The 27802-nt window shown below is 40.3% G+C and overlaps 1 protein-coding gene across 8 annotated transcripts; it reads right to left on the minus strand.

The window, feature by feature from the left end:
- Position 1: 1 nt before the first annotated feature.
- On the minus strand, positions 2-27800 carry ZSCAN23 (zinc finger and SCAN domain containing 23). Of its 8 annotated transcripts, XR_012517481.1 has the most exons (7): positions 27651-27800; positions 19663-20147; positions 19278-19425; positions 18269-18895; positions 5870-8008; positions 2983-3022; positions 2-765 (listed from the first exon to the last, which is right to left on the minus strand). XR_012517481.1 is itself a non-coding variant. In XM_074398604.1 (5 exons), the coding sequence occupies exons 2-4, from the start codon at positions 20068-20070 to the stop codon at positions 18282-18284; spliced, it is 1170 nt and encodes a 389-aa protein (XP_074254705.1). In that variant the 5' UTR covers positions 20071-20147; positions 27651-27800; the 3' UTR covers positions 2-765; positions 18269-18281. The 8 variants fall into 8 exon arrangements, 5 of the variants coding, with proteins under 5 accessions (XP_074254705.1, XP_010330993.1, XP_074254704.1 ...); XR_012517480.1 differs by lacking the exon at positions 2983-3022; XR_012517479.1 differs by having other exon boundaries at positions 2-3022.
- Positions 27801-27802: the final 2 nt, after the last annotated feature.

Below are 27802 nucleotides of genomic sequence, written 5' to 3' on the forward strand. Positions count from 1 at the left end.
GTGATGTATAAACAACAAACATTTATTTCTCACAGTTCTGGAGGAGGAGAAGTCCAAGATTAAGGCACCAGCAGACCTGGTATCTGGTGAAGCTCAATGATGGTGCCTTCTTGCTTTGTCCTCACATAGTGGAAGGGTATGGCAGTTCTAGGTGGCCTTTTTTTTTTTTTTTTAAGGGCGCTAATTTAATTTATTAGGGCATCTCCCAAAACCCCCACTGTGAGGGTATCACAGTGATGACTGATTAGTTTTCCATATATGAATTTTGGGGAGACACAGATATTCAGACCATAGCAGCAGTCTACACTGTGATAAAGCAAATTTTTTTAAAGTAGTAATTTCACCAAAATAAGGAATATTTTAGGAAAAGGAAGTGAGACAATATATGAAAGGCAATGGAAACCAGCTGGGTATGGTAGCTCATGCCTGTATCCCAGTACTTTGGGAGGCCAAAATCCATGGATCCTATGAGGCAGGAGTTTGAGACACACCTAGGCAACACAGTGAGACCCGTGTCTCCACAAAAAAATTTTTTTTAAACTTAGCCCAGCATAGTAGCAAAAGTCATTCTACATTTACCACTGTGGTATTTTCTGGTTATTTTCCTAGTCTTTCCTCATACATTTGGACATCTGCACAAAGTTCTCAGGAATACTGCCATCAAATCTGACAGTGTTTTCCTGTTGGTGTGTTATTTCTTCATTTCTTCTGATTGGGAAGAGCATTCTCATTCTCCATTTTGATCAAATCTTCTGAAAGATGACACTGAAAATGTCAGCATAATTCACTCATTTACATATACTTTACTCAATTACTTGCTCATGAAATAAACACTTTTTAGAACTACATGCCAGAATGACAAAAGAATAAATGTTACCCATAAAATAGATATGTATTGAGTTTATGACTGAAATTATGATGTGCTATCATATAAAAAGGGTTGTGTGTGTATTTGTGTGTATATATACATATGCTTGTATTAAAACAACAAATAATGAAAAATAACCCATAAAAGGTGCACAAAAAAGTTACTGATGGGAAAGGGACGCAATAGGAAGAAGAAAACAAGAATAGAACCTCAAAAATACCTTACAGACTTAACATCTAAGAATTTACATTTTAAATAATTTTTAAAAACCCCTCTCTGGGCCGGGCGCGGTGGCTCAAGCCTGTAATCCCAGCACTTTGGGAGGCCGAGGCGGGTGGATCATGAGGTCGAGAGATCGAGACCATCCTGGTCAACATGGTGAAACCCCGTCTCTACTAAAAATACAAAAAATTAGCTGGGCATGGTGGCGCGTGCCTGTAATCCCAGCTACTCAGGAGGCTGAGGCAGGAGAATTGCCTGAACCCAGGAGGCGGAGGCTGCGGTGAGCCGAGATGGCGCCATTGCACTCCAGCCTGGGTAACAAGAGCGAAACTCCCGTCTCAAAAAAAAAAACAAAAAAAACCCTCTCTGAACATTGAAAACAATTCAACAAACTGAACTTACATGTATATCCACTGGTGGCGTAACCATATAAAAGAGTAATTATTTCAATGTCGTCAAAGCAGTACTTTTTTTTATATATGGCCCAAGTTAGATATATCTTAAGGACAAAAACAATAGAAAACATGTATACACACACAAACACACCACCACCACGACCACCACCACCACCACCACCACCACGATTAAGCTATTTACAGTAATCATATTTGTGGGTAATACTGACTTTTTTATGTCAAGGCTATTGTGTGTATATTGTGAGAAAAAGCAAATTAGTAATTATTTGATATTCTATCATTCCTGGTGTCTTTGAGAATCCTCCAAAAGGAGATACAGATGAGGGTAAGCGATTCAGACCCCAAAGTACTAAATGTGAATTAGAACTATCAATGTGAACTCTTTTTTTTTTTTAAGAGACAGGGTTTCATCATGTTGGTCAGGCTGGTCTTGAACTCCCGACCTCAGGTTATCCACCCGCCTTGGCCTCCAAACTGCTTGGATTACGGGCGTGAGCCACCACACCCGGCCGATGTGAACTCTTGATATACACTTTCTCCTAAATTTTTTCCTAACTCAGTACTGAAAAGGCCTAGTACCAATGACTAAGCCATAAGCACTCCTAATGCCCTATTTTTGCTTTTGAAATACTATTTCCCATTAAACAGAATCGGGTCCTTGGAAAAAGTATTAATTCTAGGACTATGTAAGGAAAACTATAAGATGGACTTGATACATCTTATCATACAGGTCAGCGAGAAAACTATCAAAGATGACTAGGTTCATGTCATAAAGATTCAGATGCCAAACTGAAAAGGTTTTGACTGCTTGAAGAGGAGACAAATGAGCTTCAGTAAGGATAGTATTATGGATTGAAAAACATCAAATGCACTTTAATCCACAAGTTCCTAAAGATACTAACAATTGGCCACTGTTTTAAAGGATAATTACAAACTAATTCATTGTTTTGAAAACTAATCTAAAAAGCAAGGTAGTGGGGAGTTACTTAAGCAATTAGCTTACCTTTCCTATACAAACCATTGGATTACTAAACAGAAAATCAGGGGAAATGTCTCTTTATATAACTATTCCAGCTTTATTAAATGAAGAAAGAAGGATACAATTAGAATGTCACCATTTTGGGACCCCAGTGGATTACTGACTCTAGGTATTGAGGATCAACAGCTGCTAATACCACCGAAAAAGACACAAACAGAAAATATAGGCTTCAAATATAACACATCATCTTGCCAAAATAATTAAATTTATCTGGCCAAAAAAAAAAAACCTTAAAACTTGATTTTGATCAAGCCTGTACATTACTACAATTTACAAAAAACAGGACAACAGAACATCTTAGATGACAGCACGTGATGCAGACAGCAAAACGCATACTGTGTGCAACTATATAGGACAAACAACTTGATTTTCTTAACAAGTGAGTTGTAAGGGAAGAGAAAGCAGGAGAGGGTACTCACATATTAAAAGAAACTTACAAGCATATCAACCCATCACAGTTTGTTTTCTTCCTTGGATCTTGATTCAAATAAGTTAAAAAACAAGATGAACAAAAAAAGTTTATGACATCTTTGAGAAAACTGGAAAATTGATGTTAAGGAATTACTGTTAATTGTTTAGGTATGAAATAGTATTGTTTACATTTTTAAATTTTATATCTTTTACAGCAAATATTGAAATATTTACATTTGAAAGAATATGATATCTGAGATAGGCTTCAAAATTATATATAAAAATTATTTTGAAGCCTATCTCAGATATCATATTCTTATATGTAATATGACATATATAATATATAATATATATAATAAAAGCATGGGATATAAGTAGAGTTATAGGTGAAATAACCTATAATAACTTTGAAGCCTATCTCAGATATCATATTCGTATATATAATATGATATATATAATCAAATATATCATATTATGGGATATATATATAAAGCATGGGATATGAGTAGAGTTGTAAGTGAGACAAGATCGGCCATAATCTGATAATGCTGAAGGTGGGTGACAGGTTCGTAGGGATTTATCAAAAGGAGTACAATTCTACTTTTATATATGCTTATTAAACTTGTTTCATAATACAAAGTAAAGAAAAAAAGAAAAAGAAAAAGAAAAAAGTTTATGGCTTTTAGTTGGCAGTATTTAAAAAACAAAGAAAAAAGAAGCAAAGTAAAAACCTTCTAAGGCCAGTTACAAAATAAGTCAATACTATTGCAGTGAAATGTATGTCAGCTACATATATGTATTATATGTAACTTGGAAAGATATCCATAATGTAATATTAAACTAAAAAACAAGTGGTAAACAATATGTATAGTATAATCACATTTTAGCATGTATGCATGCTTTCCTAGTAAGCATGCACCTACTAAAGTTTTGTTTCCTCCACTCATTTAAAAATGTACATTTAAAACTATATATTGCATGTAGCCTTTTAATAGTTTTCTATTGACTTCAATATAGAAAAACATTCTCCTGTCTTTGGGATAAGAGGTCTGCATCAAGGAAGTTGGCAGTATTAGAAGGGAGAAACTCAACCATGCAAAATAAGAAAGCAGCAGGATTTTTTTTTTTTTTTAATTTGAGACGGAGTTTCACTCTTGTTACCCAGGCTGGAGTGCAATGGCACAATCTTGGCTCACCGCAACCTCCGCCTCCTGGGTTCAGGCAATTCTCCTGCCTCAGCCTCCTGAGTAGCTGGGATTACAGGCACGCGCCACCATGCCCAGCTAATTTTTTGTATTTTTAATAGAGACGGGGTTTCACCATGTTGACCAGGATGGTCTCGATCTCTTGACCTCGTGATCCACCCGCCTCAGCCTCCCAGAGTGCTGGGATTACAGGTTTGAGCCACTGCGCCCGGCCAGGATTTTTTTTTAAAAAACAATTTTAAGGCAAAGAAGTGAAGAAAGAAAAGGTTAAAGTGGTATGCTTAGAGGAACAAGTTAAAAGTGGAATAGGCATTAGAGATCAAATAAAAGGTAGGCAGAGATTTTAGTGACGAGGTTCATTTGGAAAAATGCAAAAAGACAGCAACATTTCCTAACTTCTTCTTTGCTATCTCCTCCTCATTGTTCTCCTTAACAGTGTACAACTCCCAAGATTCAGAGCTGAGCTGACCCTTTACTGGCTGGAGCCAGACGCCAGGTGAGTCCTATGCGGCTGCCAGATACGCTATTTGTCGTTGGGGGCACTTGTCTCCTGTAGGAGGGTGGGGAACTGGGGACAATTAGATATAGTTAAATGAGGGCGACATTTGCTGATAATTAGAGCTTAAAATCCCAGTATTACTGTGGAACACACAATGGGAGAGCTGAAAGTGGTTATCCCTGCAAGGGCAGGGATAAAGGGACAAAGGGGAAAATACACAAGTTAAAAAACCAAGTTAAAAAACCAAAGTAGAGCAAAAATAAATAATTCTGGCCAGTAAGGTTAGCCATTTCCTGTAACTACACAAGAAAAGTGATCTCAACTCTCTTATCTCTCTCTGGAGATAATACCTGCTATCTGATAGACATTTCTTTATTTTACCTTTCCTCCCAGATCATTCAGCTTTCTCTCCAAATTCTTCAGTACAGACAGCCTCTTCCCTATACCCTGTGATGCTCCTATACTCAGACCTGGATTTCTTGGGCAGGATGGTCAGGAACTACTCCAGTATCAGTAGTTCCAAGATGTGTTACTTACTGTGTATTGCTGCTAGCCTGAAGCTGGATGCTTGAGGCCCAAGTAAATACCCATAGTACCCTGTCTGAAGAACTCCTGACCAGAAGCTCCCTTTCTATGTGGTCTAGATTCTTTAACTATTTGACATTTCTCTGGTTCTTCTGCAATTGGTGTGAATACATTTCTGGGTTAAACAGCTCAGAAGACTCACTGTAGTAGTAGGTATACTTCAGGCTGGTGCTAAGGCGTAACGCATTATTGTTAAAGAAGATCAACTCCAAACTGGAACAAATTTACTCAGAGTGAATGGCTGTGATCAATTCAATAATTGGAAAGTAAAAAAAAAAAATTCTGTGAAATAAGCAAAAAATGACATAAAATTAACTAAGAGATAAGACACTATTCGCTTTTAGAACTATAAAATGCAGTGAAATATTCAGATGATTAAGAAAATAGGTGCAAAAAGCGATGCACATAGCTTGGCCTGCTTATACTGCATGTCAAAGATGGGTCAATTAACATTTACAGACATACATCGGGGATACTGCAGATTTGGTTATAGAACACTGCAAAACTAATATTGCACTAAAGTGAGTCACAATTTTTTTGGCTTTCCAGTGCATATAAATGTTATGTTTATGCTATATGACAGTCTATTAAGTGTGGAGTAGCATGTCTAAAAAATGCACATACCTTAATTAAGAGATTTTTATTGCAAAACAAGGCAGGAGTCTTCAGTGAATCATAATCTTTTTGAGGCTGCAGAGTCTTGCCTTGATGGCTGCTGACTGATGGCTGATCAGGGTGATAACTGCTGAAGGCTGGGTTGGCTGTGGCAATTTCTTAAAATTTGACAACACTGAAGTTTGCTGCATCAATTGTTTCTTCCATTCATGAACTATTTCTCTGTGGTATGCAATGCTGTTTAATAGCATTTTACCCAAAGAACTCTAGAAATTGGAGTAAATCCTCTCAAACTCTGCCACTGCTTTATCAATTAAGTTTATGTGCCATCCTAAATTCGTTGCTGTTATTTCAACAATTTCAGAGCATCATCAGGAGTAGATTTCATATCAAGAAACCACTTTCTTTGCTTATCCATAAGAATCAACTTCTCATCCATTCAAATTTTATCGTAAGCATGAAGCAATTCTGTCACATCTTCAGGCTACACTTCTAATTGTAGTTCTCTTGCTGTTTCCACTATGTCTGCAGTTATTTCCTCCACTGAAGTCTTGAACCTCTTAAAGTCATCCATAAGGATGGTAATCAACTTCCAACTCCTGTTCATGTTGATATTTTGTTCTCTTCCCATGAATCACAGATGTTCTTGATTGTATCTAGAATATGAATCCTCTCCAGGAGGTTTTCAATTTACTTTCCCCAGATCCCTCAGAGGAATCACTATCTTTAGCAGCTGTACCCTTACAAAATGTATTTCTTAAATAATAAGACCTGAAAGTTGAAATTACTCCTTGATCTGTGGGCTGTGGAATGGTTAGCTGTGTTAGTAGGCATGAAAATAATATTAACCTCTTGAGGAGCTCTTCAGTGACTGGTACATTGTCAATGAGCAGTAATATTTTGAAAGGAATTTCCACGCCACCACCCCGCTCCCTAGCGCCCCCCGAGCAGTAGGTCTCAACAGTGGGCTTAAAATACTGAGTAAACTGTGCTGTAAATAAATGTGCTATCATCCAGGCTTTGTTTTTCCATTTTTAGAGCACAGGAAAAGTGGATTTAGCATGATTTTTTTGTTTGTTTGTTTGTCTGACACAGGGTCTTTCTCTGTCACCCAAACTGGAGTGCAGTAGTGAAATATTGGCTCACTACAACCTCTGCCTCCCAGGTTCAAGCAGTCCACCCACCTTAGCCTCCCTAGTAGCTGGGACCACAGGTGTGTACCACCACATCCAGCTAATTTTTGTATTTTTTTGTAGAGACAGGTTTTTCCATGTTGCCCAGGCTGGTCTCAAACTCCTGGGCTCAGCAATCGTCCTGACTTGGCTTCCCAAAGTGCTGGGATTTCAGGCATGAGCCACCATGCCCAGCCAGCATGATTCTTAAGGTTGCTAGGATTTTCAGATTAGTAGATGAGCATTGACTTCAACTTCAAGTCACCAGCTCCATTAGCTCCTATCAAGAAAGTCAGTCTGTCCTTTGAAGCCAGGTACTGACTTCTCTCTAGTTTTGGAAGTCCAAGATGGTATCTTCTTCCAATATCAATTCATCTACATTAAAAATCTGTTTAGTATAGCCACCTTCATCCATTATCTTAGCTAGGTTTCCTGAATAACTTGCTGCAGTGTCTACATCAACATTTGCTCCTTTAGTTTGTAGTTATGTTTTGGAGACAGCTTCTTTCCTTAAACTTCATGAACCAACCTCTCCTAGCTTCAGACTCTTCTTCTGCAGCTTCCTCATCTCTCTCCGCCTTCATAGAACTGAAGAGAGTTAGGGTCCTGCTCTGGATTAGGTTTTGGGGTAAAGGCATGTTGTGGCTGGTTTGATCTTCTTTCCAGATCACTCAGACTTTCTCCATATCAGCCATAAAGCTGTTTTACCTTCTTTTCACTCGTGTGTTCAATGGGTAGCTTTAACTTCCTTCAAGAACTTTTCCTTTGCATTCACAACTGACTGTTTGGTGAAAGAGGCCTATCTTTCAGCCTGTCTCAGCTTTCAACATGTCTTCCTCACTAAGCTTAATTATTTCTAGCTTTCAACTTAAAGAGGGAGATGTGAGACTTCCTTTCACTTGAACACTGAGAGGCCACTGTAGGGTTATTAACTGGTTTCACTCCAACATTGTTGTGTCTCAGGGTATAGGGAGGCCTGAGAAGAGAGAAATCGGGGAATGGGTTGGTTGGTGAAAGAGTCAGAACACAGCCCACATTTACCAGTTAAATTAGGCATCTTATATGGGTGTGGTTAATGGTGCCCCCAAACAATTGCAAATTATATCAAAGATCACTGATCACAGGTCACCATAATAGATATAATAATTTTAAATTTTGAAATACTCGATTTCCAAAATGTGACACAGAAACATGAAGTGAGCATGTGCTGTTGGAAAATTGGTGTTGACAAACTTGCTTGATGCAGGGTTGCTACCAACTTTCAATTTGTAGAAAACACAGTATCTGTGAAGTACAATAAAGCAAAGTGCAAGTAAAATAACATATGCCTGTATAACTTCTCTGTGCCAAGAACTGTGCTACATGATTTCAAAAGTTTGTTTGTATTGAGACAGTTTTGCTCTCGTTACCCAGGTTGGAATGCAATGGCACAATCTTGGCTCACTGAAACCTCTACTTCCCAGGTCCAAGCAATTCTCCGAAGTCAGCCTCCCAAGTAGCCGGGATTACAGGCATGCACCACCACATCCAGCTAATCAGATGCCCCTGCAGCACCTAACACTGCTAACTACTCCTGATCTTCTAAGAAACACTACACTTTTCTGGTTGCTTTTCCATAAGTTGTTTTTTGTAGTGTTTAGCTTAATGCTTGGCACTCAGGAAGAACAGTCATGCATTGCTTAATCACATGATTATGTTCTGAGAAATGTATCTTTTGGTGATTCAGTCATTGTGAGAATATCATAGAGTGTACTTCCACAAACCTAGACTGGTAGAGCCTAATATATACCTATGCTCTAGGGTATAACCTATTGCTCCTAGGCTAAAAATCTGTACAGCATGTTACTGTATTGAATATTGTAGGCAGCTGTAACACAAAGCCAGGTATTTGAATATCTAAACACAGAAAATGTACAGTAAAAATACGGTATTATTATCTTATGGAACTATTGTACATGTGGTCTGCTATTGACTGTAACATTGCTATGTGGTATGTGATTGTATTGACTGTATTATATAAGTACCTTGAATATGTTTCCAATGACTATTCTTTAGTCTACTTCATGGCTCTTACTCTGCCTGTCAAAAATATCTAGTATCCTAAATTGAAATCCAGCCTTATTCTCATCCCACATTCATTATGGGCAATCTCAACCATTCTATGACATTAGCTTTCACCTGGAAACTCCCAAGTCTGATTCTCTCATCTCAATCTTTCTTTGGAGCTCCAGACCCTTATAGTCCAGTGGTGCATTAGACCCTTTCACTTGTACATCTAATAAGCATCTTCACCTCACCACCAAAATTCATCATTTTCCCCTTGTGACCAATTTTTCATCCAATATTAGCCATCTCTTATAAAATAGTGCCACATTTACCTAATCATTTATTTGAAATAATACTTACGTAGTACTTAGTATGTGACAGGAAGTGCTCTCAGTACCTTTTCTTTCTCACTTTCATCAATCTAGTTAGTTATCATGTCTAGTTAAATTTGTGATCTTTAATACAGTTCCATCTGTTGCCCTCTTCATTTCTGTTGCCAGTGACTTACTTTCACCAACTTGTAGTTTTGGTTCTTTCTCTAACAACTAAAAGTCTCTTGTCTCTCTTGCTTTCAGTTTTGCACCCTTCCAGTTCATTCACCACACCACTTTTAGAGTATTTCTATAAAGCTAGTAAGACTACATTACTCCTCTGCTTAAATCCAGACAGAGCATTTAATTGCCCAACCACTGTGCATTGCCACAGTTTACTGGGTGCTCCAAATGGCTTATAGGAGTACCAGCATACTGATCTCTTCAGTTACCGGGGTGGCCAGGAAGGCTGATGTCCTTAGCCTAGTCTCTTCTGCTTACCAGAGTGCATACAGATTTTATTTATGTACTGTGACATTTATGGAAAAGCACACTGCCATATAAACTTTAAATTCCTCAGCATATTTCAGTTACTCTCTACTCACTTTGCCTCACCTCTGCCACTCTTGTTGCCCAGGCTGGAATGCACCCACCTTCATTTATTTGGAGTTTCCTGAAATGGTTTTCTGCTCCTTTCTTCATATATTCTATCCCTCAAGGTCCATTTCCTCTTTGCTATTCAACTTCAGACAGTCCACAGAGACAGCTCTGCTATTGCCTACTCAAGGAAACTATCTTTAACATCCCACCTCCAAAGTCCCTATGTACAAAGTTTGTTTTTCTCAAGGCAACATGTCTTTCTCATTACACTTTACAGTAAAAAAATGCCTTTTATCTGGCATAGTCCCATTTTTGCGACATAAAGCCTGGCCCAGTGTGCAGCACTCAATGAATGTTTGCTTGAATGTGCTAACTTCTCAATGTTTTCCTACCCAGAGAAATTCACGTACCACTTCCCTTTGTTATGCAGAATTGGGAGGATCATGCAAAGCATTTAAGTACTAAGCCTTTACAGATATACAGTATCATGACAATTTGTATAGGGGATTTTTGTGAAAACTCTGTAAAATAATTCAGATAAAACAGTAGTAGGATTCCGGAAACATACAAGGAAACCAACTTTTGGCCATAAAGACCCGTTAGTCTATGGATTCCAGTGAGGCTTCCCCCACTCAGATGGGGTAAGTCTGTGCCCCCATCTAAGGAGGTGATCCATACAGACCCAGCTCTGTACCGTGCTTTGTTCAGCCCTCTGCGTCTCTGAAATGTCTGGTGGAGCCAACACAGAACACAAAATCCAGATCCTGAGAGATCTACATAAAAGAGGGGAACTCGAGCAAGCCCGGGAAAATGGGGCAACAGCACCACCTCCAAGTACCATGATCCTTGGATCGCTGAGAAAGTATAGAGGTCTTGTATGGGTATAGGAGACCAAGACAGCGCCTACACAGAGTCTGGGGAAACTAAAAACTGAACACTTATCTAGGGGAAAGGAAATAGTTGTTCGGCAACGCACAGGACACTGGAGAAACGTCCATATTCTAACGCACTTGGGCCGGCTCCTCTGCTGCCTCTCTAGGAATCTTGGAGGATCCATCAGTCTCAGTGGTTTATTTGTGCACATGACCTGGCTGGCCTTTGTGAGCTCAGAAGCCGCCTCAGGCCAACCGGGGTATTCAGCAGCCACTCAAGTCTGGGTTGACTTCTCTCTCTCCTCGGCTGGAGACACTTAACTACTCTCACTGAATCCTGACGCACTCTCGGTTCCCTGGGACCCTGGTTCTCCGAGGTCTCAGGCATCAGGGTCTTTCCCTCCGTCCTCAGGGAGATTCCTTAATTCTGCCCCAGCGAGCACCTTAGAGCCCAACCAAGCTCCTGGGATGGCTGATGGGGCCGAAGGAGTCTAGGCACAGGCACACTCAGAGCTCCTCCCACACACCTGGTCATGACTTTCAGAAGATAAAGGGCTTTCCAAGTAAAAAAACCCAACCAACCAACCCTGGGTCAGGTATTATATGTACCAAACCAATTGTCCAGTTACCTTAACTCTGCCCTGTCAAGGGTCAAATGCAATAATAAGCACTCACCTGAGGACAGTGGAGACAAGAGGGGAAGATGTTGGCTTGCTCTCCATTGTTTTAAACCTGTTTAAATAAATCAGCTCCCCCCAAGTAACTATCCCTCATTACATACCCTTCTACAATGAGGTAGCAGAAGTCAGGGGTGGTAAGGGGAGGCCACTGCCATCCCCACACCTGCAGTTGTGCTGAGCACAATCACAATTGAGGAATATCTTGAGGCAGTTCTTGAATAGCTGCCTGAAGTTCTGACACACTTAAGGCAAGGTCAGCTGTCTTTGGTACCATTCAGTGGCAAAAGGGCTCCTCTCCACAGCCAACAAAGGATGTGATAAATTATGAAACTACTTGGTATAATATCTGCCCCCTTCCCGTTCACCCAACTGCTTGCTTAAAATGGTTCACTGTTTGCCCTAACACCGTAAGATTCTGATTCAGTCCTCTATCTTCTCACTTTCTTCTACAGCCTAAGGTTGAACGCTATACTCTATTGGTCCCTATACCACTGAAACACTCCTGTGCTTCCAGGACATCATCCATCTTGTCTGGTAAACCATTCACTCAATAGGTTCATCTTCGGTAACTAGCTATGTTAAGAATGGGTTTGTCTTAACAGGGGGTTTGGGTTAGGGACCCTGTGTTTTGTTTCTGCAGACATATTATCCCATCCTTTCTTGCCTAATCCAATAGTTCTATTACTGGGGGTTATCTTGGGCTAGGTGGCTACACCTAAGTCTCCAGCAGCCTTTTTCATGTATGTTCTGCATTAGTTTTGACGACAGAACACTGTAATCTTTCTGATTCTCTTGTCTCTTCTATCTCCTTGGTTGAAAAAATATTGCCTACTGTAAAAATTTTTAGTATAGGGACCACATATCCTGGTTTATGCCTTTTGTCTTGGTGTAATTATTAACAGCACTCCTTTTCATTTTCAGTGAAAAAGATTCTCAGGTTCTGTTTCAGAAACTGATTCAGTAGTTAAGTGCAGATTCTCAGGCTCTGTCTCAGAAACTGCTTCAGTAGGTTTGGGGTGGGGCTCAGAAAACTGCAGTTCAGACAAACAACCCAGGTGACTCTAGTGCAGGTATCATCAAGAAATAGTGTCTTCAACACTGCCCATTGGCAATTGGCATAGAAAACTAGGGATAGGTTCAAAGAGACCTAAAAATCACAGAGGTTTATAGACTATGCTTTTCTCCCTATCCATTTTATGGGAAATAATAAAATGTGTGAGGAGTAAAGGGCAGTGAGATTATTTTCACTGCTTAAACAACAGCATCTAAAAACTCAGACCAGATAAATAAGAGAGATTTCTAATAATGAAGATGAAGCACGTTTCTTGGCAATAATCTGTCCCTGCGTCTATCTTTTTATTTTTCCTTTGGTCGCCATTTTTTGCCCAATCTAGAGTTTTGGCATCTAACTTTACCTTCTGATTCCTTTTTATGTCCTCATATTTTGTTCTTTTTTCTTTCCATCCCACTTTGTTGCTGCTGTTGTTCGCAGATGCCTACAATGAGTCTCAGGGTTCCAAGTGTAAGTGTCTATGAAACCATATAAATTCACAGTGATTTCTGTTCATAATTGGTTTCCTTTTCAAAAAATTTTTTTTTTTTTTTTTTTTTTTTCGAGACGGAGTTTCGCTCTTGTTACCCAGGCTGGAGTGCAATGGCGCGATCTCGGCTCACTGCAACCTCCACCTCCTGGGCTCAGGCAATTCTCCTGCCTCAGCCTCCTAAGCAGCTGGGATTACAGGCATGCGCCACCACGCCCAGCTAGTTTTTTGTATTTTTAGTAGAGACGGGGTTTCACCATGTTGACCAGGATGGTCTCGTTCTCTCGACCTCGTGATCCACCCGCCTCGGCCTCCCAAAGTGCTGGGATTACAGGCTTGAGCCACCGCGCCCGGCCTTCAAAATTTTTTAAGGTGATAAAAGACAGATTACTACAAGTGCTTAAGCACTTTGAACTTCACTTTTCTCATTTATGTATGATATGTGCTAAGCTCTTAAAATCTCTTTTTAAAGTTAATATTTTCTTACTAAACAAACACTAAACTCATTCTGAAAGTACAGGGCCTTCTCAATGTGGCTCCTACTCACCATCTCCCACTCTCTGTTGATCCAGCCAAAGTCAAAAACTCTCGATTCTTGAGCATATCTTTGATAGGTCTTGCCTTACCCTGTCCCCTCTGACCAAAATATATTCTTCTAGTCCCCTTCTCCCTCTCAAAAAAAAAAAAAATCTTATTTTTTCTCAATTACTAGTTCAATATTTAACCAATGAAACAAGTATATTGGTATATATTTTATATCTCAAAATTATTCCACAGAGAAGATTTCACATTTTATAATAGCTTTAATCTTAGATACATTTTCCTTTTAAAAATCTCCTCAGAGGTAATTTTTTATCTTTTTAGAAAATGTAAAACAACCTTCCACTATAAACTTTAATATATTTTTTAGAGGAACAAGTATCATCACATAGAGAAAATAGGAGTCATTTGCAAATGCAAAATATGAACAGATACTTGATATTACTGGAATCTTGACCAATAAATCAAAATTATAGCAAGAGTTTTCAGAGCTCTATTTACAGCTCAGGGTAATGCAGTTGCAAAATTCTCAGTTATTTCTTGATGCAGCATCCACTGTCCTGAACAGTACTCAAAGGTGTGTCAGACTGTCCTCAAGAACCAGTAAGTTTATTTAAATGGATTTGAATCAATACTTCCTACATCTTGCTCAGCCATAGAACGGTGACTACTCTGCTCTTTCAGACTAGACTTTTCAAGGGAACAGAAAGCGACAGATACTGGTCCAGGAAACACCTGAAAAGAGGTCTATGTTAGAGTCTTAATGGGCTGAATAAAGGAGCCAGGGTAGTAAAAAGGGGAGAGAGAAGTGAGAGAAATTTAGAAACATGAAAGGGAGACAAACTAAGAACTTCTGTCCAAGAAGTGGAATAATCGCAGAAGCAGCCAGTGTCTACATGCCACTGTCTATCAGTTAAGTCAAACATTATTTCTCAATTAATGAGGAATGTGCACACTAGATAAAAGATTACCATAAGAGAATCTACACAATTACTATCAGAAAACAAGGGAAGTTAGTTTGCTAACTGTCAAGTCATTTTAATCATATTAAGCATCATTGCATTCTAAGTGGTATTTCGGTCTCTACAGCATATATAACATCTTTTGCTTCTTAAGATTTTCCTGTTGTTGAGAAAAACAAGATATTTTGAGAGGCTGTGAGAAAACAAGCACAAAACAAATCATCCAACATTCAGGTGCAGGTATGAAAATTCATTCCATTAGAAATATATCCTTCAGGTTGCGCATGGTGGCTCTTGCCTGTAATCCAAGCACTTTGGAGGCCAAAGCGGGCAGATCACCTGAGGTTGGGAGTTCAAGACCAGCCTGACCAACATGGTGAAATCCCATCTTTATTAAAAAAAAAAAAAAAAGACATACATCCTTCAAAAACCTCATCTGTTCATATTTTAAATCTTTTAAGACCTGATGTAATGGAATTAGCCAAACATGCTGCTTCAACTTATGGAGAGACATTTAAGATATTTATAAACTTGGAATACTATAGAATATGTATTATGTGATTTTATGGAATATGTATTTACTTAAGAAGTTGATCTTACTTGAAACTTAAGTCTACTATATTTTTCTTCACTCAAAAATCTGTAGCTATTTCTCTTGGAAATAATTTAACCTCAAGACAATAAAAAAAATACTCTTGAGGAAATATAAGATTTTTTATAGGCTGGGCGTGGTGGCTCATGCCTATAATCCTGGCACTTTGGGATGCTGAGGTGGGCAGATCATGAGGTCAAGAGATCAAGACCATCCTAAAAAAAAAACCAGAAATTAGCTGGGCGTGGTGGCATGCACCTGTAGTTGGGAGGCTGAGGCAGAAGAATCACTTGAACCGGGAGGTGGAGGTTGCAGTGAGCTGAGATTGCATCACTGCACTCCAGCCTGGTGTCAGAGCAAGATTCCATCTCAAAAAAAAAGATTTTTTATATTACCCACAATTAGCCTTAAGTATTGACACAAACAGTTTGAAATGTCAAGTGTAAGAATATGTGATAGAACCAAATACACTAAGCTGAAAAATACCACCCATCACTTCTCCATTTCTTTGTGGAGGACTTACGTGCAATTCTGGTTGCCTACACCTTATTTCCTAGCTCATATAAAAGCTGTTAGCTTTTGAACAGAAGAAACTTAACTTGGACTAAACTTGAATGAAACAATATGTAACATTCTTAAATAGTGATTTTTTTCATCTGTTGGAGTTTGTCAAATAAACTATGGAGAATGAACAAATAAAATCCTATTAACTTATTAAAAAAATGAAGTTCTGTGTTACGATGTGGACATCTCTAAAAATTATATTCTTTCAAGAAAACAGCAAGGTATTAGAAGAGTATAAATAATATGCTTTTTGAGTAATGGAGGAAATAAGATTATACATTCCTATTTCCTTACATTTATGGGAAGAAACACTAAAAGATACGTAAGAAACTAATAAAATAAAATGGCTACCTATAAAGGGAAGAAGTAGACCTTTTTGTATTATTTTGATTTTTGAATCAGGTGAAGAATGAATTATCTTTTTTTTAAAAACTCCTCCTAAGTAAATTAAATTTTAAAAGTTAAAAATAGTAATTACAAAAATAAATAAAATGCTTCCAATGAAGAATAAGTGACGTCAGTATTTCCTGGACTCCACTGGAAATTAAATAGAAGAGTTGTACATTTATTGAAACATACAAATGGGGGAGGTTTGTTGAGCAACTTCAATGACTTATAAATCCAATAAATTTCATATACTTGTAATTTTAATTTGGTGATACAATGCTCCCAGTGGCTTAGTAGAAAGAGTGTTACTCAAGGAACTAGATGACAGGGTTCTAGTTCCAGCTCTGCTTTTAAGTGGCTCTATGATCTTAGTCACTTCCCAGAACTTCTTTTTATCTGTCAAATAAAGGCATGCAGAAGTGATCTCTAGGGTCCCTTAGAGTGATTCTGTTATTCTTTTTTTTTTTTTTTTTTTTTTTTTAGGCGGAGTTTCGCTCTTGTTACCCTGGCTGGAGTGCAATGGCGCGATCTCAGCTCACCGCAACCTCCGCCTCCTGGGTTCAGGCAATTCTCCTGCCTCAGCCTCCTGAGTAGCTGGGATTACAGGCACGTGCCACCATGCCCAGCTAATTTTTTGTATTTTTAGTAGAGATGGGGTTTCACCATGTTGACCAGGATGGTCTCGATCTCTCGACCTCGTGATCCACCTGCCTCGGCCTCCCAAAGTGCTGGGATTACAGGCTTGAGCCACCGCGCCCGGCTGTGATTCTGTTATTCTTAAGTTACATGTTGTATACTGGGTATTTGGGTGTATTCCAAACTCGATTGTTTTCACCATAGATTTTTCATTTCTTTGTCTCCTGGACCTTGTATAAAGCTTTGTAAAGAGTTACTAAGTCAATGTTAAGAGAAAGAAATTTTTTTATATATGACCTTGGTGGTAATCAATAGTAAATGCTCAGAAATGTGGAGGCTATAAAAACAAACAACATGAAAGAGTGATCATACTCTTCCCTGATGTTTCAAATTTTTCATACAAAATATTTAATGAAGTGGAAAAAGGCAAAAACAAAAAATGCTCATTATATGTTAATGGAAAAAAACACAAAGAGGCCTATATTTTCCAATCAAAAGTCTCAGGTGAGATAACAGATTTTTAGCTAAGTTTCTTAGCACTGTGTAAATTTAAAATCATCAGCAATATTTGTTATGAAGAGCCACTGAGCTGCTAATAACATATGGTTGCTTCAATTTCTTAGTTCCTGACTAAAGGCTAACTTACTAAAAAATCTACAGCAATCTAACTTACTATAAATCTACATTTATACAGGAAGATTCATCTGCCCTTTCTGTAGGTTAAAAAGCAAATTATCATATCTTATGTGAATGGAAAGTAGTCAGGTAACCTATATTAGGAATTTTATTTTAATTTTTAAATACTAAGTGAACTGCCTTTGAGATTATTTTATACTCAGGCTACATATAATTATTTTAAAACTTTTAAAAAAAAGTTTTAATAAACTAGGATGAAGAAGTTTTCCTGAAATACACTTAGAAAACTTCTTGCACAGATGTGTATGAAACTAGGTCTACAGCATATATAATGAAGTCAACACAAAAGACACAGTACTCAGTATCACAAAGCTGAGGATGTCACTGACCAGACAACTCAGCAGATGTATTTAAGATATGCTTCTCTCTGCATAAAAGTAAGGGAGTTTTTAATGGCTTTCCCTTGACTTACTTTCTTTTTTTTTGAGACGGAGTTTTCGCTCTTGTTACCCAGGCTGGAGTGCAATGGCGCGATCTCGGCTCACCACAACCTCCGCCTCCTGGGTTCAGGCAATTCTCCTGCCTCAGCCTCCTGAGTAGCTGGGATTACAGGCACGCGCCACCACGCCCAGCTAGTTTTTTGTATTTTTAGTAGAGACGGGGTTTCACCATGTTGACCAGGATGGTCTCGATCTCTTGACCTCGTGATCCACCCGCCTCGGCCTCCCAAAGTGCTGGGATTACAGGCTTGAGCCACCGCGCCCGGCTTCCCTTGACTTTCTATGCTAGAGGACACAGCAGGGACAAAGAAAGAAACAGTACCCTTGCCCTCTTGGCTAGTGGTCAGATGTAAGGAAATTTTTTCCTACCTGTTCCAAGGAGCTAGCTTGATTCAGCCACAGGGTGGACTTTCCGATGCTGGATTAGGTTGCAGTGGTAAATGAAGTTCTTGCCACATTCTTCACATTCATAAGGTCTCTCTCCAGTATGAATTCTCTGATGCTTAATGAGGACTGAACGTCGACTAAAACTCTTACTGCACTGATTACACTGGTAAGGTTTCTCCCCAGTGTGAATTCTGAGGTGATGGAAAAGGCCGGCGTTCTGACTAAAGGCTTTGCCACAAACACTGCACTGGTAGCGCTTCTCCCCAGTGTGCAGTCTCTGGTGCTGGAATAGGCCTGACCGCTGGCTGAAGGCCCTCCCACACTCGGCACATTCATAAGGCTTCTCACCTGTGTGTGTTCTCTGGTGCTCAATAAGAATGGAATTCTGGGTGAAGCTTTTTCCACATTCACTACAGATATAGGGTCTCTCCACTGAAGAGCTCACCCTTTGCTTTTCCAGTCTGCCCTCATGGTCACAGATATCTCCATACTCAGGCATCTGAGTAATATTACCATTCAGTTTTCCAGGAACTTGTACAAGAGATTTCACTTCCTGAGAAATCTCCTTCTTTGGGGCTAACTCCACATTCCAAGTCCCAGCCTTGCCATCTAAAATAATGATAACATGAAAGATAACATGAAGTATGAAAGATAACATGTTATCTTTCAAAAGACAAAAGAAAAAAAGTGGCCAGGAGAATGGGTGGAAGGGGACAAGTAGCCACTTTTTCTGTTTATTTTTTTCAGTCTAAAACTATTATACCCAGAGCTCAGGGAAAAGATGCACTGTATTATAACTGCTTACTTAATTGTCTGCCTCTCCCACTAGACTGTAAACTTCATGGGAACAGGGACCACATCTGCCTTGTTTATCACTGTACCCCTGGTACCTGGCATAGTGCCTGGCGTACAGCAGACACTAAATAAACGTGTTGAATTGATAAATATTCAGAGAATGAGGTAGGCTCTCTGAGGAAATTCTAATCCTCACCCATCTCCTGAACTGGGCACACCTCTCGCAAATTATACTGACGTTGCTCTTCTAAGGCTTGGAATTGGCCATTTGACGACTCCTGAGCTGATCTTGGAGTTGCCTTCTCCTTTACAAACTCTTCCTCGTCATAAGCATGGGTCAGGACCTGGTGGAAATCAAGAACAGTTGGGAACCAAATATCAGAGAGAACACTGCAAGGAAGCCTTCTCAGGGCCACTGGATAGAAACGAAGGACCAAGAAGTTGGCAAAGAAAAAGCAGAGGCACAGAGTTTAAAAGCCTACAGAAGATCAAGTCTGGCATGAAAAAAATCCTCTTCCTGTTACACTGAAATCCCATACTTGTTCTTACAGATAAAAACACCTGTTCTCCTGTCTTCTCACCTGCTCTCCTGGTTCATCCAGCTCTCTCTCCAAATCCTCCAGCACAGTCACTGCCTCCTCTCCACTCAGAGGGCGGTGCTCTCTCACCCAGGCCTGGAGCTCCTCAGGCAGGATAGTCAGGAACTGCTCCAGCACCAGCAGCTCCAGGATCTGCTCCTTCGTGTGCATCTCTGGTCTCAGCCACTGATGGCAGAGCTCCTGGAGTCTTCGAAGAGCCTCCCGGGGCCCAGGGGTCTCCTGATAGCAGAACTGCCTGAAGCGTCGACGAAAGATCTCTCTAGTATGAGGGTTATTTCTTGACAGGCCTGATTCTGGCCCAAAGGAGTGTTCCTCCTCTTCCTCCTTTACCTTCACTGCCAGAAGTCCTTCCTGCATCTCTGCAGTCTGAAGGGTCAAGGTTATGGACATCAAAGGTTTAACTATTCAGAAAAAGAATCTATTCTTGGTAATTCTCCCTTGGTCTTTTCTTCTGGAAACCCCGAGATCTAGACAATAATTTGCAAAGAAAAAAATATAAAAATGCAGAAAACCTCAGGACAAGGAGGGACTGGAGTATTTATACTAAAATCAGCCACTTTGACTCATAAAGAAGGAACATCAAAATACTAATAGTAGATACTTTGGCCGGGCGCGGTGGCTCAAGCCTGTAATCCCAGCACTTTGGGAGGCCGAGGCGGGTGGATCATGAGGTCGAGAGATCGAGACCATCCTGGTCAACATGGTGAAACCCCGTCTCTACTAAAAATACAAAAAATCAGCTGGGCCTGGTGGCGCGTGCCTGTAATCCCAGCTACTTAGGAGGCTGAGGCAGGAGAATTGCCTGAACCCAGGAGGCGGAGGTTGCGGTGAGCCGAGATCGCACCATTGCACTCCAGCCTGGGTAATAAGAGCGAAACTCTGTCTCAAAAAACAAAACAAAACAAAACAAAACAAAAAAACTAGTAGATACTTTGGACATACAAATCCAGATAATAGAAGAAAAACAGAAATGGAAGAAACAAAAACTCCTATGGTTTACTAAATGAAGATACTGTTTCAGTCATCCTGAATGAAACAGCTCAAATCAGCTTGAGTATACTGGGTTTCAACTTGAATGGCAAAATTCTAAATTCAGGGCAAATTTTAGCTGTATGAGGGTAAATAAGCACTTTGGGTCCAAGTGGTCACAGATGACACCAAGAATTAAGGAGAAAAAGGAAATGAGGATGGAGGGAAAGTAAAGAAGATAAAAAGAAGGTTAAGCAATGCCCTTAGAGAGGAGAGGCAGAGTCCCTCCAATCATGGGAGGGATGGAGGAGAGAGACCTAGGTTTAACACGTGGAAGGTACTGGGCTGAGAAATCATCCTGCTGGTATTCCCTCCAAAGTCTTGGGCTTCCTGTTTTGAGCCTTGGTCTCTTCGTTCTATAAAATAGGAATCCTAAAACCAACACTGCATATCTTTCTAGGTTCATACAAAGATAAAATGAGGATAATGAGCACAAAGAAGCTGGGTGCTTAGTAAACTCTAAAGTGGTAATACTGTTGTTATTTTTCTTGTGTTATTGTAAGATTAAATAAATATCTTAGTGGTTTAAGCGCTAAGGCAAAAGAATCAAAGTAGTTGACTATAGTGGTCTAGGCTCAGATATATTAAAATGAATGAAATACTGATTCTAGTACTTTAAAACAGGAGTAGAATTTGAGCTTTTTCTTGCCCTTTAATTTCTTGGAATTTTTTTCTCTTTGAAGCTACTTGAAGGTAGAGAGTGGGCAATTTTATATAAAATAAAATTACTGCTAATAAAAAGACAAATGTCTATGACTCCTGAGGTCGGGAGTTTGAGACCAGCCAGGCCAACATGACGACACCCTGTCTCTACTAAAAAATACAAAAATTAGCTGAGCGTGGTGGCACGTGCCTGTAATCCCAGCTACTGAGGAGGCTGAGGCTGGAGAATCACTTGAACCCAGGAGGCGGAGATTGTGGTGAGCCAAGATCATATCACTATACTCCAGCCTGGGTGACAGAGCGAGACTCTGTCTCAAAAGAAAAAACAAAATAAAAACAAACAAACTTATGAGCAATCTTAACTAGGATAGTACTTAATGAAGGCAATTTTCTGAAAGAAAAACAATTATGTGGCCCAATGATTTCTAAGCACCATTTGAAGCAGAGACTTTTAAACTTTTTTGACCAGGACCCTTATTAAGAAATATTTTGTATTATAACCCAGAACATACATGCACATTCATGTGAGTGTATGTTTGTGCATTTATGAGATATACAAATAACTGAAATAATAATTTCACAAAACAATATGTATGCTTGCTCTATATAGTGACATAGAATTATTTTTTAAACCTATTTCATTGAAAGATAAAAAAGCTTGGGAACAGATTTTATGACCCACAAATGAAAAATAACCTGTAGAATAAAATATTTTTAATTATAAGAAGATTATTTTAATCCATTGCAAAAATAACCCTACACTATTCTGTTTGTTTGGGTTCTTTGTTGTTGTTGTTTGTTTGTTTTGAGACAGAGTCTCACTCTGTCACCCAAGCTGGAGTGCAATGGCACGATCTTGGCTCACTGCAACCTCTGCCTCCTGGGTTCAAGCAATTTTCCTGCCTCAGCCTTCTGAGTAGCTGGGATTACAGGTGACCGCGACCACGCCAGGCTAATTTTTGTATTTTTAGTAGAGATGATGTTTCACCACGTTGGCCAGGCTGGTCTTGAACTCCTGACCTCAGATGATCCACCCACCTTGGTCTCCTAAAGTGCTGGGATTACAGGCATGAGCCACTGTGCCCAGCAACCCTACACTGTTCTTAGGTATTGACATGGATTGTGAAATTAAATAACTAAGGATATGGTATTTTTTTAGCCTGCTCTCATGCTGCTAAAAAAAGATATACCCAAGATTGGGTAAATTTATAAAGGAAAAAGGTTTAATTGACTCACTGTTCAGCAGGGCTGGGGAGGCCTCAGGAAACTAACAATCATGGTGGAAGGGGACGCAAACATGTCCTTTTTCAAATGGCAGCAGCAGGGAGAAGCGCCGAGGAAAGAGGGAAAAGCCCTTTATAAAACCATCAGCTGTCATGAGAACTCACTCACTATCAAGAGAACAGTGTGAAGGTACCTGCCCCGAAATTAAATTACCTCCCACCAGGTCCCTCCCACAACACATGGGGATTATGGGAACTTGGGAACTATAATTCAGGATGAGATTTAGCTGGGGACACAGCCAAACCATGTCAGGTATTTAAATTACAAGTGAACACTGATCATATTACAACTAGAAGAAAAGTTAGATTCATATTGTGATTATTAGTTATATTTATCAAAGGGCAAAAAGCTACTGGCATGGGACAGCATCCTGGATAACCTGCACACGTAATCCTCTCCATAAAGTTCTGAGATCTTTGGTTTGGTTGCCTTTTATAATCACTACCCCAGAAACTGTACAGAGAATTTTTCTCTAAAGACAGAATCCTCAAATTCATGTTTTCCCGCACTTTTATTCCCCTTCCCCCTTCCCCCTTCCCTCCTTTTCCCCTCCCTTCCTTTTTTCCTTTTCTTTCCCTCCCTTCCTCTCTTTCTTTCTGAGATGGAGTCTCGCCCTGTCGCCCAGGCTGGAGTGCAATGGTGCAGTCTCGGCTCACTGCAACCTGCCTCCTAGGTTTAAATGATTCTCTTGCCTCAGCCTCCCGAGTAGCTGGGATTACAGGGACTCGCCACAAAGCCCAGCTGTTTTGTTTTGTTTTGTTCTGAGACGGAGTTTCGCTCTTGTTACCCAGGCTGGAGTGCAATGGCGCGATCTCAGCTCACTGCAACCTCCGCCTCCTGGGTTCAGGCAATTCTCCTGCCTCAGCCTCCTGAGTAGCTGGGATTACAGGCACGCACCACCATGCCCAGCTAATTTTTTGTATTTTTAGTAGAGATGGGGTTTCACCATGTTGACCAGGGTGGTCTCAATCTCTTGACCTCGTGATCCACCCGCCTCAGCCTCCCAAAGTGCTGAGATTACAGGCTTGAGCCACCGCACCCGGCTTTTTTGTTTTTTGTTTTTTTAATGGAGATGGGGTTTCTCCATGTTGGCCAGGCTGGTCTCAAACGCCTGACCTTGTGATCTGTCTGCCTTGGCCTCCCAAAGTGCTGGTATTACAGGCATAAGCCACCAAGCCAGGCCTTCCCGTGCTTTTCTTGGTGTGGACTCACCACCACTGTGACTACCATATTATCTTTTTCTGTCATAACTTTTCATATACCACTCGTTCAATTAGCAAATATTTATTGAGGGCCTACCATATTCCAAGTACTGTTCTAGGCACTAGGGATGCAGCTGTAATTATAACAAAGTCCGTAGTCTCATGGAATTGACATCCTAATAACAATATTAATAATAGCAGACATTTATAGTCCTTTTAACCTGCCAGGTGTTACGGATGCTTTGTATATACTAACCCATTTAATCCTCAAAACAACCATGAAGAAGGTGCTATTATTACCACCATAGCACAGATGAGAAAACTGAGATACAAAAAGTTTAGGTTACTAGTCTAAAGTCCAAGTCAGTTACAGGTAGGAAGTAATGAAGCTGCAATTCAAACCCAACAAATCTGACTTCAGAATTTACAGTCTCCACTGCTGTAACGCTAACTCTCTGTTGGGGAAAGAAGAGGCCAGGATGAAGAAAAGGGGGTCCAGGAGGCAGATAATAATTAACTATTTGTGAAGTAGAGATAAATGCTATAAAGAAAATAAAGGGAAAGGAAAGAGTAAGGGGAAAGAAAGCTTGCTATTTTATAGAGTCAGGGAAGGCCTTGATAAGGTAATGGTTGAACAGTTCTGTGGGAAGTGAGGTGCAAGTCACATGGCTGTCTAGAGAAAGACTGTTCCTGCAAAGGGAACTGCAAGGCCAAAGTTTTGCAGGTGGGAACATGCCTCGATTTTTCAGTAATTGCTAGTTGAGCAATGGCAATGATACAAAGAAAACAAAAGGAAAAGTGCCGGGAGATCAAGCAGGGAGCTTGGGAACAGATCCTGAAAGGCAGTGGTAAGGGCTCTGGCTTGTACTCTGAGATACGGAAACCACTGAGGATTTTGAGCCAAGGGGTAACAAAATTTTACTGACATTTTATATAAAAGCATAACTCTAGCTGCTGTGTCAGTGACCCTGGGGTAAGTGGAAGCAGAGAGGAATGCTGTGACAATCATCCAGGGAACAGATGATCACGGCTTGATGAAACCTGGTCTGCTGAATTTGTTATAGGGTAAGAAAGTTTTGTGGTACAAATATCGAATAGCTAAATTCAGAATATGTACTCTCACATTAGTCAGTAAACGTACCATAGATTCAAAGGATGAAACAGTCACTCATGCTTTCTTTTTTTCAACTTCCTAGATTCTGAGAAATGTCTTTTCTTATTTATCACTTGTGCCTCTTGGTTTCCAAGTTGAAGCTTTTCTGTTCAAAAACAATGCAGCTGAAGCTTAGAGTTCTGCCCAGAAAAATTCATTTCTGGGATGTGGTGTTTCAAATACTCAGTTTCCCAAATATAAATTTCCCTATTTTCTCTGTATACCCTGGGTTTGTTTTTGCTTTCCTTCATCTGATTATGCTTTTATCTTGTGGCCTTAGTACCCAGATCCTTGTACCAGCATATCTGATTTCTTCTTTGAATCCAGTGTCTCCAAAAGGCTTCCCCAGTTTTTTATAATCCTGCCCTCCTAGTCACATCGAGTTCCTAATTTCCCGTTCGGGATCACAATCTCAGTGTATATGCCAAGTATGTAATTAGCACAATGATCTGCATTTTAAAGTTGGTTCCCCCTAGAGCTTCAGCAAGCTCAACATCTCCAAATCTACCATCATCCTCATGGAAGGATGCTCTTTACCAAGGATATACATGTAGGTGAAGACTAAGCAGCACACAATAAAAATGTGCCTTTATCACCACACACCCCACAACCCTTACCTCTGTTGACACCATCTCTGGCTTCTCACTAAGTGGATGAATTCCCAAACTCTGAGGCACAGCTTAAAACCAGTCAGACCTTGAGCTTCTGTTGTCTGGCTCTACTGTTGCTTTCCTCTATTCCACAAGCAGAACTCTCAGTTCCAGTCAGGCTTTCTTTCTCACTATTCTAATCAGGCTTTTCTTATCCCTGTGCCATGACCTTGCTCTTGCCTTATGCCCTCATTCAAACCCTATCCAATCTCTGCAGCTTGATTCAAATTGCACATCCTCTCTGAAGTCTTCTTTATCCCATTTCAGCTCACTCTCCTTTGTCCTGTACTGTGTGAGTCATACCTTTCACCGTCAGTCACAATTCATCTTGTACCGTTACTTCTCTTCAGAACCATTTTTTTAATCCAAAAAGTAGAGCGGAATATATAATTCCTTCACCAAGTTCTACTACCCCAAAATAAACAGTCTTAAAGACTGGAATGTGTCCTTTTCATTTTCTATAAATTTGCAATCATACATACACATGTATACATATGTGCACACATACATAGAGTTGATATAAGCCCATATATTTTATTTACCTTAGATAAGCAGAAGGTAGTATTAGGTAGCAAAGAACATGGGCAGATATGGTTATGAATTTTTTCTTTTGAGATGGAGTCTTGCTCTGCTGCCCAGGCTGGAGTGCAGTGGCAGGATCTTGGCTCACTGTAACCTCTGCCTCCCAGGTTCAAGCAATCCTCCTGCCTCAGCCTCCTGAGTAGTTGGAATTACAGGTGCCACCACCACTGCTGGCTACTTTTTGTATTTTTAGTAGAGATGGAGTTTCACCATATAGGTCAGGCTGGTCTCGAACTTCTGACCTCAGGTGATCCGCCCACCTCAGCCTACCAAAGTGCTGGGATTACAGGCATGAGCCACCAGGGCCCGCCAGTTGTAAATTCTAACACAGTGATCTTGGGCAAGTTACTTGATTTTTCTAAGCCTCAAGCTCATATATGAAATGAGGGCAACAACTACCTTGCCAACTTGTTGAGAATATTAAATAAGATAATGCACAGAAAGTGTTTTTTTGCACAAAGCCTGGCCTCGCATATAAACCAGCAAATTAATCTTTTAATGCGATAATATACAATTTTGGCACAATGGTGGCTTAATTAATAGTTGCTACCTTCCCTTAGGGCCAGGACTGGAATCTTTTCTATTGCCCAAAGAACAAGATGAGTGGGCAAAAACAAGCACACAAATCAATAAAATGGCCGTTTTATCAGGTTTGCAGACACACCGAAAGATATGTGTCTTCAGATATATTCTCCTCTCCAAGTAAATCCTAAGTAGAAACCCAGGACTACTGAAGTCCAAAAGAAAGATGGAATTCAAATGAGCCAAGTTAATCTCCCAGGTTATGGCTTTAAAGCTAATACGGAAAAAGAGTGGAGTGAGCATAACAAAGGTTTTAAGAAAATGACTCTGGAGCCACAGTGCCTGGATTTGAATCCTTCCTACAGCCCTTACTAGCTTTATGACCTTGGGCAAGTTACTTAACTTCATTTTATTCTTGTAAGTTAATTTAAAAAAAGAGGCAGGACAGGGAGGTGGGGGCATAGTCTACATAATAGCAGTACCTATCTTACAGAGTTACGAGAAACAGGTAATATTTGGGAAGTGCTTAGAACAGTGCTGGGCTGGCACATAGTAAATGCTATGTATTCTTTTAGAAAAAATCGATAGCAGCAAGACTAAGAAAGGCTGCGGCATCTTTTAAAACCATCTCTGTTCACTCTTTAAAATAAGTGCACAGCACACATTTCTTCATATCCGAATCTGTGGGATCCTAAGATGCAGACAGGGAGAGTTCAGAGTGCCACCGGTACCAGGGCTGAAAGGCTGAAGAACGCAGGATCAGAAACGGGGTGGAGGAAAGGGAGGAGCAACGACGCTGACTCGGTGAACGGGCCCGTCCGGGCTCGGAGAAACCCCCTCGGCCCTCCCCTGCCCGGCCCATCTCCGGCCGCCAAATCCCCATACCCGGTCCGGGTCGCGGCGCACAGGCCTGCCGTTCCGAAGCCCCTCAGCTGCAGCCCGACTCCGAGGCCCCGCGAGGCATCTGCGAGAGGAGACGCCACTAGCGCAGGTCACGGCGCCGCGGCAGCGCTGACGGCAGCCGCCGGGAGGAGACG

The sequence above is a fragment of the Saimiri boliviensis genome, chromosome 4 (assembly GCF_048565385.1).
Source record: "Saimiri boliviensis isolate mSaiBol1 chromosome 4, mSaiBol1.pri, whole genome shotgun sequence".
Lineage (NCBI taxonomy): Eukaryota > Metazoa > Chordata > Mammalia > Primates > Cebidae > Saimiri > Saimiri boliviensis.

What these genes read in the sequence shown, in the direction of transcription:
- ZSCAN23 (XM_074398604.1), bottom strand. Translation starts at nt 20,070, where the DNA reads ATGTCCATAACCTTGACCCTTCAGACTGCAGAGATGCAGGAAGGACTT. An exon ending in TGGATGAACCAGGAGAGCAG is followed by an intron (nt 19,426 to 19,662) that starts GTGAGAAGACAG and finishes GATTTCCACCAG; the next exon opens with GTCCTGACCCATGCTTATGA. An exon ending in GTGCCCAGTTCAGGAGATGG is followed by an intron (nt 18,896 to 19,277) that starts GTGAGGATTAGA and finishes TCATTATTTTAG; the next exon opens with ATGGCAAGGCTGGGACTTGG.